General features: G+C 33.6%; 2 protein-coding genes across 2 annotated transcripts in view; one reads left to right on the top strand and one right to left on the bottom strand.

The window, feature by feature from the left end:
- Window positions 1–6,086, bottom strand: part of LOC140047343 (ATP-dependent DNA helicase DDX31-like) — a 28,218-nt gene extending 22,132 nt beyond the window's left edge. The window contains exons 1-7 of the mRNA XM_072092299.1: window positions 5,995–6,086; window positions 5,300–5,568; window positions 3,500–3,575; window positions 3,265–3,379; window positions 2,482–2,591; window positions 1,916–1,957; window positions 1,245–1,429 (exon numbers count right to left, since the gene is read on the bottom strand). Coding sequence (XP_071948400.1) covers window positions 1,245–1,429; window positions 1,916–1,957; window positions 2,482–2,591; window positions 3,265–3,379; window positions 3,500–3,575; window positions 5,300–5,568; window positions 5,995–6,063 — 866 coding nt within the window. The 5' untranslated portion in view covers window positions 6,064–6,086. The remainder of the gene's footprint in view (window positions 1–1,244; window positions 1,430–1,915; window positions 1,958–2,481; window positions 2,592–3,264; window positions 3,380–3,499; window positions 3,576–5,299; window positions 5,569–5,994) is intronic.
- A 650-nt stretch (window positions 6,087–6,736) lies between these two features.
- On the top strand, window positions 6,737–14,408 carry LOC140046402 (transcriptional adapter 1-like). The gene is made up of 10 exons (XM_072091051.1): window positions 6,737–6,831; window positions 7,079–7,115; window positions 7,988–8,042; window positions 8,389–8,454; window positions 8,544–8,662; window positions 8,914–9,123; window positions 9,560–9,708; window positions 10,391–10,547; window positions 10,945–11,148; window positions 13,495–14,408. Exons 1-9 carry the CDS (start codon window positions 6,761–6,763, stop codon window positions 11,143–11,145), a joined length of 1,065 nt encoding a protein of 354 aa, XP_071947152.1. The 5' UTR covers window positions 6,737–6,760; the 3' UTR covers window positions 11,146–11,148; window positions 13,495–14,408.
- The last annotated feature ends 428 nt before the right edge of the window (window positions 14,409–14,836 follow it).

A 14,836-nucleotide genomic window follows, 5' to 3' on the forward strand; every position in this document is an offset into this window, starting at 1 on the left:
ATGTCGGAAAATATACAAATTGATTAAAATTATTACCCTGTAAAATATTATCTATAAAAAATTTGCCATTGGAGTTGTCGGGAGCTTCACATTCTACAATATTGCACTTATTATAACTATTCAAACGCCATTTTATCTCAGGTAGATTAAAATCTCCTAATAACATAACGTCATGATTGAAACCCTGAAATTCATATTGCACATTGTTTATAGATTCACAGAGACGATCGATTTGAGATTTTGGTGCCGATGGTGGGCGATAATATATACCAATCGTTCATTTTCGCAGCTTGGTGCAGTAACCTCTTCATTGGAGCAAGGGTATTAGCAGGTAAACCATAATACAATGCATTGGCGTAATCAATATGTGACAGCACGAGCGATTGAACTAGTTGTTGGCAAAGGTCCTTGGAGAGAAATTTGCGGATTTGACGAATATAGTATAAATTAACAGCTATCGTTCTGCATTTATCACGTATGTGGTTCTTGAAAGATAGCTGGTCGTCGATATTAACACCAAGGTATTTTACAGATGAACCACGTGGTATTCTGTCCTGACATACGATGATATGATCTTTCTCGCATTTCAGGAGTTGAGCTCTGCTTCCCAATAGTATGAACTCTGTTTTTTCACTGTTCATTTTTAGTCTGTTGGACTTCATCCAGTCGTTGATAGATATGAGGCACTCTTGTAATTTGGTGATTGTATTTTCCATACTAGAACTAGAATTTGGATTAAATGAATCATACACTGAGTGATCATCGGCATATCCCATCACAGAAATATCAAACTTACTGATATGATCTTGTAAAGTGCTGGCATATATGGTGTATAGAACTGGACCGCATATACTACCCTGAGGTACAGAAAAGGACAAATTGGCTGTCTCCGAGTTAGTTTCGCCGATTGTTACGTTGGCAAATCGAGGACGAAGGTAAGTATCAAACCAGTTCAATGCCGCATTGGCCACTCCGAATTTGTTCTGCAAAACGTCGAGGAGTACTTCATGGTTCACTGTGTCGAAGGCGGCTGACAAGTCTATACATACCAGCGCAGACACCCTTTGCAGCTCCATATTCCAGAGTACGTCATTGGTTAACTTAACCAAAGCCGTCTCTGTGCTAAAACCTTTCCGATATTGATACCCCGGTATGAGTGTATACGCCAGAGTTTCGCTAGGTGAATTGAAAAGTACTATTGTGGAATGAGAACACTTTGAGCTAGGCCAATTAAAGACACTAACCTGTCAGCTTCATCCAGCACAAACCATTTGAGTCCACTAAGGTCCAGTGATCTGGTGTTCTGTACATGATCCACCATCCTACCTGGGGTAGCTATCAGGATGTTGATTCCCTTACGAATCCTAGCTTTCTCAGCCTTCTTCTTCTCTCCTCCCATTATGCTTCCAGGAACAATCCACTGGAAAGGCTAAAAATAAACATATTTCATGAAGATACTTTTGGTTTTCCTGCACAATGTCACAACATACACATTAATCTGGGCTGATAAATGACTCTAATTTTCGAGTACAGACACATGTGGCCCTTTCCATACAATTAAAAATATTAAATAAAATAAATATTTCTCTGAATAACCAAAATTATGGATGAACATCTGGGCATGTTTACAAACTATGATAGCTGTGATGGCTTATGAAATGACTCCAATTTCCAAGTTGCTCACAACTTGTTTGTAAGCATGTACTGCACAGATACGAGTGGCCATTTAGCACAAATCCATACAATTAAAAATACATATTTGTCTGAATAACCAAAAAAAAATGGATCGAAATCATAGGCCATAATATCATGTTGAATAAATTTCTTAATTCTGGTTAGTTACATGAATTATTTATTTCTTATTCTTCACCTATAAATAATATTTTTTGTGCAAAAAAAATGTAATTCAACTTACATATACTAGTTTTCTGAAGGTTTCAAAACTTTGCAAAGCCAACTATTGTAAAGAAAATACAGTTTATTATTGTTTGAAGGTTTTCATGGCAAAATCAATATGTTGATATAAAGTTTGTGTACATGTGACCTTTTATATTTAGTTCTGATAAGAACTGTTGGGTTATCTGAAATTTCGATCAATATAGTTTGATCGTCCTCAGGAAGGGAGAGAAACAGATCTTTTCAGTTATTGTTACTACATGTATTTATGAAAGATGAATATGTTTATAAACTATATTTATTCACAACTCGTTCAATAAATATTGTTTTTACACAAGATGTGATGGTCTACCACAAAAAAAGTTTTAGATGACAACATAACACAACTTTACTGATTAAAGTTTAGTGAGCTATTGAAACCCAGTGACATTGAAAAAAATCACAAACAGATATAAAATTCATAGTATACAGTATGCAGCCAATATTTACCATTTTAAGAAAATAGATATAAATATAAAATTCATAGTATATTAAGCCAATTTTAAAAAATTAGATAGAAAAAAATGTTAAAGCCTGAATACTAACCTCCCTTGTTGGTACCAAAACCAATGCATAGACACCATGTGACCTTGCAACTGGTGGTTGCATTGCTTGTAAGCTTTGCACAATGGGTACAGCATAGGCTAAGGTTTTGCCTGTAGTAGTAAATTAGAAAATATATTGCATGAATGAAGTTAAATACAATGCAAGGAACAAAACAAACTTCAAGACAATATTATAGTATTGTGTCAAGCCTTTTCATTTGAGGTGAGCGAGTGCAATCACTCACCTAACACACTCCTAAACTGCCCTTAAGGAGTGTGATTTACAATACGCTTAAATTTGGTAAACTTCTACACACCAAAATACAAACAGCACCCCTGAATGTATTGAGGAGTGCAATTTGTAGCACATCTACAATTTTAAAAAGACGTTTGGAAATTGGTGCTATTGGAGTTAGAATATCATCATATGGAAAATAGTATAATTGACAAAGAAAGTGTTAGGTTGTTTAAACAAAATGTGAATTCTCTGCATGGTAGTTATTGTGAAATGGTAGTTACTGATTGTGTTGGTAGCAATACTCTAGTAATGTTTTAGTGGCTGATGGAAATATACTGTAGTATTCCCCTGCACGTCACGTCAAAGTTTTGACTTTTAGTTCTGTGGTGCTGATATTATTGATGTTAGGTAGCATTGGCAGTGTAAGGTGGTCGATGTTAGTATTGATGTTTAGTGTTGATAGTGATGTTATTGGTCAGTTAGTTATAGTGTTAATGGTGGTATCACTCAATACTATATGGTCAACCAGAATACAAGGACAATTACCAGTTCCTGTTTGTGATTTGATTAGAACATCTTGACCACTGATGATTGCTGGGATAGCTTCCTTTTGAACGTGCGTTACTTGTGTTAACTTTAATCTTTCCTCCAAATTTGAAATCTAGAAAAATATAGTTAATGTACTTTAACATTATATACATAATTTTTTTAAATTCTGCTTGAAGACAGGAAGGAGGGAAACACTTTTGAAAACACCAATTGAAAATAAGTAATACACTACCATAAAGGGATGTAGGCTTAGGTTCTGGAAGCTAGAGTCTGAAAATAAACCTTCCTTGTGTTGTTTTACATTGTTCCTAAAATTAAAAAAATATATATATATATCACTATTAGTAATTGTGCAAAATTAGTAGTATTTGAACAACAATTTATTAATTTATAGCAATATAAATAATAATAATAATTTAACTAGATTACGAATCTATGACGAATTATAGGTTATATGCATTGATTTAAATAAAGATAATTGATTTTTAAAAGATATATTGATTGATTGATTTTCTCAGAATCTTTAATTATTTATAATATATGATAGGACCTTGCTAACGCGAACACCATAGCCGGTATCACAATCCGATCAAAGATCCATATGCGTATAATGTCATAAACCACATTTGTTGTTACATAATAATAAAGACATAAGTTAATTTTTATCTAGATTTCATTATAAATCATGTGTATAATCTATACACTAAGAAATAAATTTGAACAAACAATACGGATAATAAAAAAAAATCTTATTTCGTTTCCCAAGGTGAGACTCGATCTCGGTACCTTGAATGCCATAGACACGAGCACAGACCATCGAGCCATACACAACTGACTAAAAGTTGCAGAAAAATTCCTCCGTGTATTTACTATGCAGTAACCAGTTTGGTGCAAATAGATTATTACATACCGCAATGAATTATAATTTTTTACTATGATGACATCTTAAAAATGTAAACAAATGATGCACTGTCAAACTATATACTTTTAACTTTAATATATGAACTTTGGAAGGAAGAAAGTTAATGTTAAGTTTGTTATTTTGGCCTAAGAAAATGTCATAATTTGTTTGATTGTCGAAATTATTTTTTTTAAATTTAATATGCAATTAATGATGACTTCATCAACTTTTGTTCTCTTAATTTGATAATAAATCATACATATGATACATACACTTCAAGAAAATGAAATAAAAAATAGGTGTTCCCCTACATTCTGACGATATATATTAATTTTAAAATTTAGCATATTTTCACCATTTTGTTAACTTATACGTGCGTAGCCAGTCACTTTTGACGTACTCGTATAACGCAATTTCGAGTTGAAACGTGAATCAAATATGATGATATTATTAAAGAAAGATTGTAAAACAGAAATCGGGCAAAAAGAGTGCGCATTAACGTTTAACGCGCAGTGCGCGTGCAAAAATCGGCGCACTCATGGCAATTTTTTAAACGCTTAAAATTGCCTGAAACGTACTCTAATTTCATCGAAAATAAATTTTGAACATTTTAAGCGCGCGTACGCAAGCGTTATATGCGCTACGCACGTAATTGTATTGCCATATGATGAAATATGACCTGAAATTTATGAGTACCAAATTTTGTTTAATTGTGATTCATGCTTGTGAAGATATGATTACAAACGTGATTTCGTAAAATCGCGCGTAGACCGCGTAATTTTTGATTGCGCATCGTGAAAATATAACCACATCGATTCCTGGCCATAAGGAATATACTCTGAAAACTTGACTTAGCTAGATGAAACTGATGCCAAGATAAATCACGGACAAAATAGTGCTAAGGAAAGAATAAATAAATAAATAAATAAATAAAGATTTTGACAGAATCAAGAGGTTATATGCATTAATGCATATAACCTAATTAAACCAGGTTTATATTAAATGTATGCACATGAATATTACGTGATAATAAAATACATTGTTCTTTGAAAATTAGAATCATAGCATTTATGTAAAACCACTGTAAACATACTTTTTTACTGATTACATTTTTTTTATTTAGATACATACTTTTTTATGACTGGAATTTCTGGATTATTTTTAAACAATGATGATACAACTCCTTGAGTTGTATCATGTTTAAAGTTATTAGAAACTGACGGCTGCTCACTAGAATTTTTTGTTTTCAATTTCTTCGCTGGTGGTAACATTGATTGGTTTGAGTTATTCTTTGTTTTTAAATCGGTTGTTAAGCGTTTCATAGAGTTTTTAGGCGGAGACTTCCCGGATGTTTTCTGCCATTTTTCCCTCTTGGCTGGAACATTCTGAAATCTGTTAAACTAAATAAACAAAAAAGCAAACAACAATTACAGACTGATGACTGCAATTACACTTTACTTAAAAGTTACAGTAAGACTCAATGAATGATTGATTGAATGTTATTATATTATTATTACTAAAAAGACTTATTCTAATAAATATTTTGGGTTTTAATTGCATTTAATAGGCTGCAGCTCCACTGCTACTACAGACATCTCGATCAGCTAGGCCAGACAAGAAATACTCGTAGACGCCGTGCATACGTGGCTGGGCCGGGTACCGTCTATCAAGATAGGCCTACAAATTCATATACAATTTAACTAGGCCTAGCTAGGCCTACTAGGCCTATACTTTCTTTCTTAGCCTAATTTTTTACTAGCTTTATTATTAATACTATAGGTAGCCTGTATTTTTTATTTAAGATTATATATTCTGTCAGTTCTCACATTTTTCGAATCAGGTTTTGGCCTACTTTCTGTTGAAAGATTGAGTGTTATACCCGAATTACTGTCCATAATTTACAGTTTCAACTTGCTAGGCCGTCTGCTCTCTTAAAAATGAAATGAGCACATGTTGTGTTTGTAAATATGATAACGCCCTCAACGATATTGTTGGACTAAGGTTATGGAAGGCAGAAAGCGCATTTAAAAAGTATCTCTGATCACACACAATCGAAATATTCAAGCTTCTTTTATTTTTTAGTGGCGTTAAAAAACACAATGGCTCCGTGCATTTCTTAATTAATTAATGAAAACAATTTGAAACACATAATCCAACGTCATGTAACAGTTTGCATAAGTGAACATTTTTTTTTTTAATATGCCATTTTAATGTCAGTTAATATCTATTCACTTTGACCAAAAACTGGATCGAAAAAAAACCCATTAAATACGTTTTGGTTTAACCGTTTCATTTTGTCGTTTTTGAAATGATTATTTTTTGTTTTTTTTTTACAGGTGAATAACTTTATTAAAACTGCAAAATGGCCTATTTAAAGTCTGATTTTATTAGTCTTCATTTTTCATGTTTTTTTTTGTATCAATATAGATATGTATGCATGAGCAGGTTATCATAAGTTAATGCACAGCATGCAGCACACACAGCATAGAAGTATCTGTTAGAAGTGCATCCATTATTTAATATAATTTTTGGCACATATGCCGTTTCATACAGCTTATTTTAGGGTCATGACATAATAAATAAAAAACAAAAATGGCTGGGGTTTCGGAGCTAGAAAAAGCTCGAAAGCAACTATCCAGTGTTCTTGGAGATGACATCAAGCAGTAAGTAAATGCATTTATTTATTATTTACTTGTTTGTTTAATATATTAAGTAAAAACAAGACATTTATCTAAGCTAGGCCTAGCTATCTGTTAGGTGTGTAGCTACCGGCTCAAGCTTACTCAGTCAGCAGATGAATATCCACAAATGATGGTGGGGAAGGAGAGAGCTAAGCCTAGACTATTACCGTAATTTTCTAAGCTTACCGCCGGGGTCTATTTGATGTACACATTTTTCTGTTTTATGTAGATATTGGACCAACATGAAGCTATGGTTTCGACAAAAGGTAGTTTTTATAATTTTATATACTAACTGTATAGCCTAGGCTAGGCCTAACTAGCTAGCTAGCTAGGGCCTATACTCTATAGATAGGCTATAATAGGCCTAGTACCGTATATGTATTATTTAAAGACCCCTTCCCTGCAATTTTGGACGTTTTTTGGAAAATAATACATATATATCACATTAAACCATGTCATTCCTTGTCTTAAATGTACGTTTTATGGTAAATTATGATAAAAAGTGAGAAACAATGCACTACCTAAGTAGCTCGCGGCGATCGACCTCTCGTGGACGGTCTTAGGCCTAGCCTAGCTAGGCTTAGTTTTGTAGGCCTAGCTGGTAAACATCGGTAACGTACGAACATCGTACGCTACCTATATACCTAGCCTGACGTTGTATAGTTGCTGCATTAATTGTCTTTCTATTTTTGCCAGACTCCGTTGATACAAATTGGGGAAAACCCGGTATTTTCGCTTAAAAGTTAGGAGTCTTCCATTTGTTTTGGCCTCACGATCGATCAAAAAGTGGGCGAATTACAGGTGAAAAACAAAAATATCAATCCGCGCGCAATGCATTTTGGGATTTATAGCGGGCCGCTATAATTATTAGAATCGACTTATTTTTCACATTTTTAACCGTTTAAAGACGAAAAAAGTTATCGCAATAGGACCATATAGTATTATTTTTACATTAAATATAGTTTGTGATCTTAAATTAGATCTAAAAAAACGTAGGGAATGGGGCTTTAATTTTATGTACAAAGTATAATGATTTTTCAATTTTCAACATATTTATTTATTTAGATGTGTACTAATACTTATGTTTAAATTTTATCTATAAAAGTATACACAATTAATAATTCTTATTTTTAAAAAGGTAACAAAAGAAGAATTTGACAATGAAGCAAGAAGGCTACTTAAAGATAAAAATGGTTTGTACATTAAATACACTTTTTTTTATATATTTTTTTATCTTTGAAAGATTTCCTAACATAAAATCGATCTGATCTTATTCTTGGCAGTCTTGTTTCTGCCTCAAAAAGCATTTCACTTCTGTAAAATAATTTCACATACATATACTGTATAACTAAAAGCCCTGTCTACACTATCAACCTATTTTGACAAAAAAAGTGTGATGTGCCCAAATATGGTAGTGATATGCCCAAACATGGTAGCGATATGCCCAAATAGACAGAGCTTTAGTAAAGTACAGTAATACGAAATAATTTGTATAATGTTTGTGTGCCATAGTTCAAATTATTGATCTCTTTCTTTCAGTTCAATTACATAATGAGTTCCTAGTGGCAATTTTAGCAAAGTGTGAAAGCCTGACCCATGCCACAGGTAAGTTCAAAGTTCAAATTTGAAAAAGCTAATCAGTATCAATCAACACTTTTTTTCTATACAATGCAATTAATTAATTTTTTTTAAAGAACAAGTCAAAGTTGAAGCAAGTACACCAGTTCACCCACCGCCAAGTAAGGTGATAAAGAAAGAAAAAGAGGCAAAACCAGTCAAGAAGCGGCGACAATCAGTCAAGTTGTCGTTAGATGTACGTACAGTATCATTTAAAGCTTCAACGCAATTCAAAAACATAGGCACAAGTGAGTTGACCAATCACAAGTGGCAGTGTGGATGATCCATCGTTACGTGATTGTTCAAATTACTTATGTCACGCTTCTTTCATGTATCCAAGTGGCAACCAACCTTTATTTTCTCATTCTCCAATTGATCTGTTAATTCTACATTACTGTTATTTTTATTTTAAATAATAATGTTTAAAATTTTCTCTTATTTTTGTAGCATCGGTTTATACCTATAGAGCCACTGCCGGAGACAACATCAATTGAACCTAGGCTCCTACAGGATAGTGAGCAGTTGAGTTTCTGTGCAGGTAGCAGGCTTCTACCAGACCCTAGCATGTTGCATGGTAGGATGTTTGTGACAGCCTGGGAGTTTGGTCTAGACCAGATTGAGGATGATACCGTCTCAATGATGGTACATGCATCAGAGGTTAGTAGATGTGGTCCTCTTAAAGAGGTATTTTGCAATTAAGTGGTCCTCCCAAAGAGTTGTTTCTATTTAAGTGGTCCTCCCAAAGAGGTGGTTTGTATTTAGTGGTTCTCCTGAGTCGTCCTGACCATGAGGTTAACTAATTGACATGCAAAATTAATAGAAACAGTCTCATTGCAATCTGAAATAAGATTATGTCATAGATGTGTATGTATCCATGCATACATAGACTCACTGCAGCCTTTATGTCATTGTCAAGTCTGTTGATTCTGTAAACTTTTAATTGAGTTCATTGCTTTTCATTTGTGAACCTTTGTTGTTCATTAAACATACAATATACAATATACAATATACTCACTTCACCCATACAGTATCATGACATTTTTACACTGTTTTTATCATTATAGTAAAGTAAATTAATAATTAATTTTTTTAGCAAATATTAAAAGATATTTTAACACGTGCCTTCTGCTTGAGAAGTGGTTATCAGGTCCGGCACGGAAACTTCCGCCATGCAATAGGCACTCACACACACGTGCCATCAATGAGAACAAGACAGCGAGATCAAAGCAACTGGACTTCAACGTAAGTAATTAATTACTATATTTTATTTACTAATTTCATTTCATATCTTTCTTTATTCTTGAAAACTCATTCAATACATAAGTACTGGTCTCCCATGAGCTCCAGATTTGTGACTTAACTACAAAATTAAAGCATAATATAATCGATCAGAAATAAAAACAATTTAATATTCATTCATTTTTTTATATAACAAATATTAATAAATATGAAAAATGTTTCCATTGATATTGTGGCCATTGTCAAGTAAGGGAGGCTCTGTTGAAAATATAAAGGGCAAATACAATCCTGAACAAGATTTTGATTTGCTTTGCAGCATGAGTGGCACTATAATATAAAGGGCTATGAAATCCTGTAATTTGTTGTGTAATGGCTATGAGCACTCACTGGCTAAACCCAGGGACCCAGAGTTTATTACTGCCCCTGAGCAGTGCCCAGAGGAAAAAACAGGCTAAAAACGCCCATTGCCTTTGACGTTGGATGGCCACTTAGGGTTCCTATACCATGGGTCTCAGGTCTCTCTCTACCTTACGACACTGCCTGTAACATACACACTTTGGAACCCTTTAAAGTCATCCCAGATATCACTCAGCTGAAAATGATTTTTTTGTTCATGTGATGTCTAATAAAATCACATTTTCTATTAAGAGTTTAATAATAACCTTTGTAATTTATTTGTTTTTAGGATGCCGACTACAGTGGATTCACTTCATGGGCAGATCGCAGGCAAGCAGCCCTCGGTAGAAGAAGCTGAGGCTCAGGCTGTGATGCAAGCAGCAATAGGAGGCATCCAACCACCACGTAAACCCATGTCACTATATGATCTGCAAGATACACTTAAGGTAGCCTAAAGTGTGTATGCCTTTCGATACTTTTCGGATGAGACTTAAAGATGTTGGTTCTAAACTGTATATTTTCCGTATTTTCGCCCATACACTGTCAACTCTAAAGAATTCCATGGAATAGAATCTTTTCCATTTTTTCACATGGAAAGCTGGTGGTTGCATACACAATTGTTAGGATTTTCTAAAAAGTTCACTCTATGGTTAATTTTAAATACTTGTTTATATCACCCTTTATTCTTTGTCTATGCTTTTATAATATTAAATTTTTCCAAGTTGAAGCCATGAACCCAAGTATGTCCAATTTGGTCATATTTATGTAATTTTGTGTAATGTGTTTTTTTTGTGTAAATAATGTAATATTTTGGTTTTTTAATACATTTATGTTTCTTATTAGACATATAAGAAAATGCTACCATCGCATACTATATACAGCATCAATATGGAACGTATAATAGCTGGATTATGGCATCCAAGTCACGAAGAATTAGAGCAAGATATTCTACATAGGGAAGAAAAACTGTACAAAGAAGAAATAGAGATAAGTGAAAAATGGTCAGCGCAGTGGAGAACAGATGACCTTACCAAAGTGCTATAATAGGTTTGTTTATAACACACCTGATTGTGTTCTTGCAATTTGATTGGTTAATTACGCATCGCATGCCATTTGTTATTAGTTATACCAGGGAAGAGATACCTAAATGATAAATTAATTGGTTCTAATGCATGTTCAGCTTTTTTTGAACATTTTGATAATTGTTGCCATACTTGGTGTTTGACTGATTTCGCGTTCGAAAATCAACATACATTGTGCGTCATTTATAACTGTTCTACTCTGTGTCCAAATTTAGAGCACTGCCTTTTTGAATAGCCTAGCTTTCTGGCCTAGCCTTCGTCAATGATCTGGGATGGATGCAGTATAGTGCTATGGTAATCATTGGCGTAATAAGTAATCATATTTTTATCCATTACGACGTGAAGAAAAACTGAATACAAAGTATTAAATTAGTTATGGATTTATTTCCTTAAAATCAACTTTATTCCAGGTGATGAATACAAATTATTAGTGAACAGCCATATATATAATAAATTAATTAATTTTCTGAGATGATTGATTTTTTAACAGTGAATATTGAATGAGCTTTAAAGCTCAGGTACAGGCATGAATTTTAAATATAATATTTGGTTAATTGTACATAAATCAAATATTTGTAACAGAAATCGAGACGAAAAAACATGAATTTCCCTTAATATGGTCAAATACAAAATTTGGCAAAATTCTTCCATAAAAACCAGGAAGACTTTTTTTCAGTAGTTAGGTAGTTAACCTAATGTAATAACATGTCTGGTGACTCCCTAGACGGTGAAAAAAGATGGTGGATATACGGTGGATAATTTTTGCTATAGCATGAAAATAAAAATCTGAAGTTGAATAAAAATATCAGAAATATAATATTCAAGTTATATTACCTATATTTAGTCATCTGATAACATTTTTTACCACACCATTTATTTTTCATAGCTTTTTAAAATGCCTCTCTATTTACAAAATTTGTGTACAAAAGAATAGAGATTTTACTGTGTAATTTGAACTATCCCCCCACTGATAAGAAAGTGCTTATTTTCAACAAGCTCGTGTAACACAAATAAAATCCCAAAAATTATGAAACATAGGGGAAACTATAGATCGATAATTATTGGAATGTATGATCAATAGAAATTTTTTGCACGTACCTGGCCTTTAATCAAATTTGACATCTCCAAATCCAAGTGCTGCCTTCTCTGTACAAACATACTTATGAAGTTTATTTAAAACATCTTCAACGGATGGGCGTTGGCTAGGATCCTCTGCTGTCATATCGCGGCTCAAAATCTGAAGTTCTGGTAAAAGAATGTGGTCATATAGCTCTTTAAACAAAACTCCCAGGGCGTAGATGTCAGTAGCCGTTGTCTCGACCAAGTCGCCAGTTATGAATTCTGGAGCAACTTCCGGCCAAATAGTAGAAAATCTTTCTCTTTCCTTCTCCTCCAAGTCTTCTTGGTAAAGTCTTGGTTGTTGTGTAGATGCAAGTGATACGGAACCAAGATCGATGATTCTTCCACACAGTCGTTCTTTCGTATTTGTCAAAACAATGTTGCGCGATGCAATGTTGTTGTGCAGATATCCGTGATTTTGCAAGACCTGGATTCCAGCTGTGATGTCATAAGCAATGAGAAGCCATAGTAGTAGAGAATGTTCATTCTTGATGCCTTTGCATTCTTGAAGGTACTCCTGAAGTGAAGCATTATGAAAGAAGAGTTCCATATAAATTTATATGCCTAGTGTGTTAACATTATTGACATAATTTCAATAAACATCCACATACAGTACAACTCTTCTTAACATGTTTTCAATCTTCTATCATCTAAAAGTCGTAGTTACTCATGTCTCGGGTCACATTCTATGGTCACCGTATAGGCTATTACATAAGTACTTCTATGAATGGATGACTAGTTGGTGACAATAACGCTAGTTGGTCATACCCAGTACCGTTTTCATTTTACGATCATTCTGGAAACCACCTCACGACATAATGTATGCCATAAATCTTTGGGAAGAGTACACAATCTGATAATTTTGACAGTATTTTGGCCTCAATAAAACCTTTCCTAATGTAATAATTCTTTTCATAAATAACATTGGGTTTTTCTCCAGGACAGATGTCGGATCGATGGACTTCACTGCAATCATTTTTGCTGAACCACTTTCTGAAATTTTCAGATGTTCCATTTCCAATAATTATTTCTTTACTTTTGCATAAGACAGGTTTGATGATATCAGTAAAAGTCGGAAGGTCAAATTATAGCAGTGCTTCTAGGTCCTTCAGTCTGTAATTTACCCCCTGTTTCCACTGGGCAACTTTTCGGATCAGAGTCATGTATTTACTGATGTCTTCTTCATTTTCAGATTCACTATCTGGTTGAATGGATGATCTACTAGAGCAGCTAGATACAGATGATGTAGCTTCTGCTGCAGTTACACCTTGGTTCTTGGCAGGAGGCAGGAGTGCGTCACCACATTGACACAACATAGAGGTCATGGTACTTGCATCATTGACTTGGCATAATCCGTTGTTCATTGGTGAAGTTGCTGCAGTATCTACACTTCACTTTTTAACTGTTTATGCAATTATTTTTAAAAAGCATCTTCGTGTGAGGTGCTTGGGTGAGGTGTAATCAAACTATTTATTGTAGTGACTGTCTCGTACACTTTGAAGCAAACTAAAATCATTTGTTACATCATGAAATATATAGTTACTGCAGTAACTGCAGTAGAATAATTTTGACATGTACTGTATAATGTTGAATGACGTGTTCAAAGTTTGGTAGAAACTGCCAAATTATCGAGAGGCTTGTGTCAGCAGGCTGCGGCCTTTTTGGCGTCAGGGTGAACTTTATTTTTCTGTTTTCTACCCATCCTTGGTGAAAAAGAAAGCTGAAAACATATATGATAGAATTAAATAAACAATACAACAATTGAAATCTCAATGATGGAAAAATAAACAAAACAATTTTAAATTTATTTGACTTCAAATTCATTGCAATTTTATTGAATTGCCTTTAAAAAAAATAAAAAGAAAATCAACACAATATTGTAGATGTGTTTGTAGATATGTCAATCAGGAAAATAATTTCCTATGCAAAAAATTGGTTGTGCATAGTGTATGTTGAATAACTGTACTATTATAACTATTCTATTGTGTTCAATAAACCTATGACGTACTCTCTCACAAGCTTGCCACTGAAGCTATTCTGTGCTAATAAGTATAAGTACAAACAAAAAATACAAATATAAAAGTACGACATAGGCTAATTTATAAAAAAAAATAATTAAACAAATTTAAATACTAACTAAACTTCTACTACGTAGGCTAATACATAGCCATTAGGCTACTACTAGGCCTATACAAATTTTAACACGACATCTAGGTAGATAAACCTTTTGAAACCTAGATGATGAACCTAAGGCTAATATTCTAATTTTACCACAATTCAAAATGAATAAAAAACAAAATTGGCTACGATGATTTAAAAAAAACTTATATGTATTGCTTACCAATGTTTGGTTGACAAACCGTGCTTTAAGATAAGAAAAACAGGCAATTTAATAGCGTAGTTTGTAAGTACGTGTACGTCTCAACTAAGCGAATTCGTAAGTATGATTATTTGTTGTGGTGAATTGTTTCACGGGGATACGTGTTTCTATGTACGCGCAATGCGTGCTATCTTCGGGCGCGCAAATCTTGACG

Source organism: Antedon mediterranea, chromosome 4, assembly GCF_964355755.1.
Source record: "Antedon mediterranea chromosome 4, ecAntMedi1.1, whole genome shotgun sequence".
Taxonomy (NCBI): Eukaryota; Metazoa; Echinodermata; class Crinoidea; order Comatulida; family Antedonidae; genus Antedon; species Antedon mediterranea.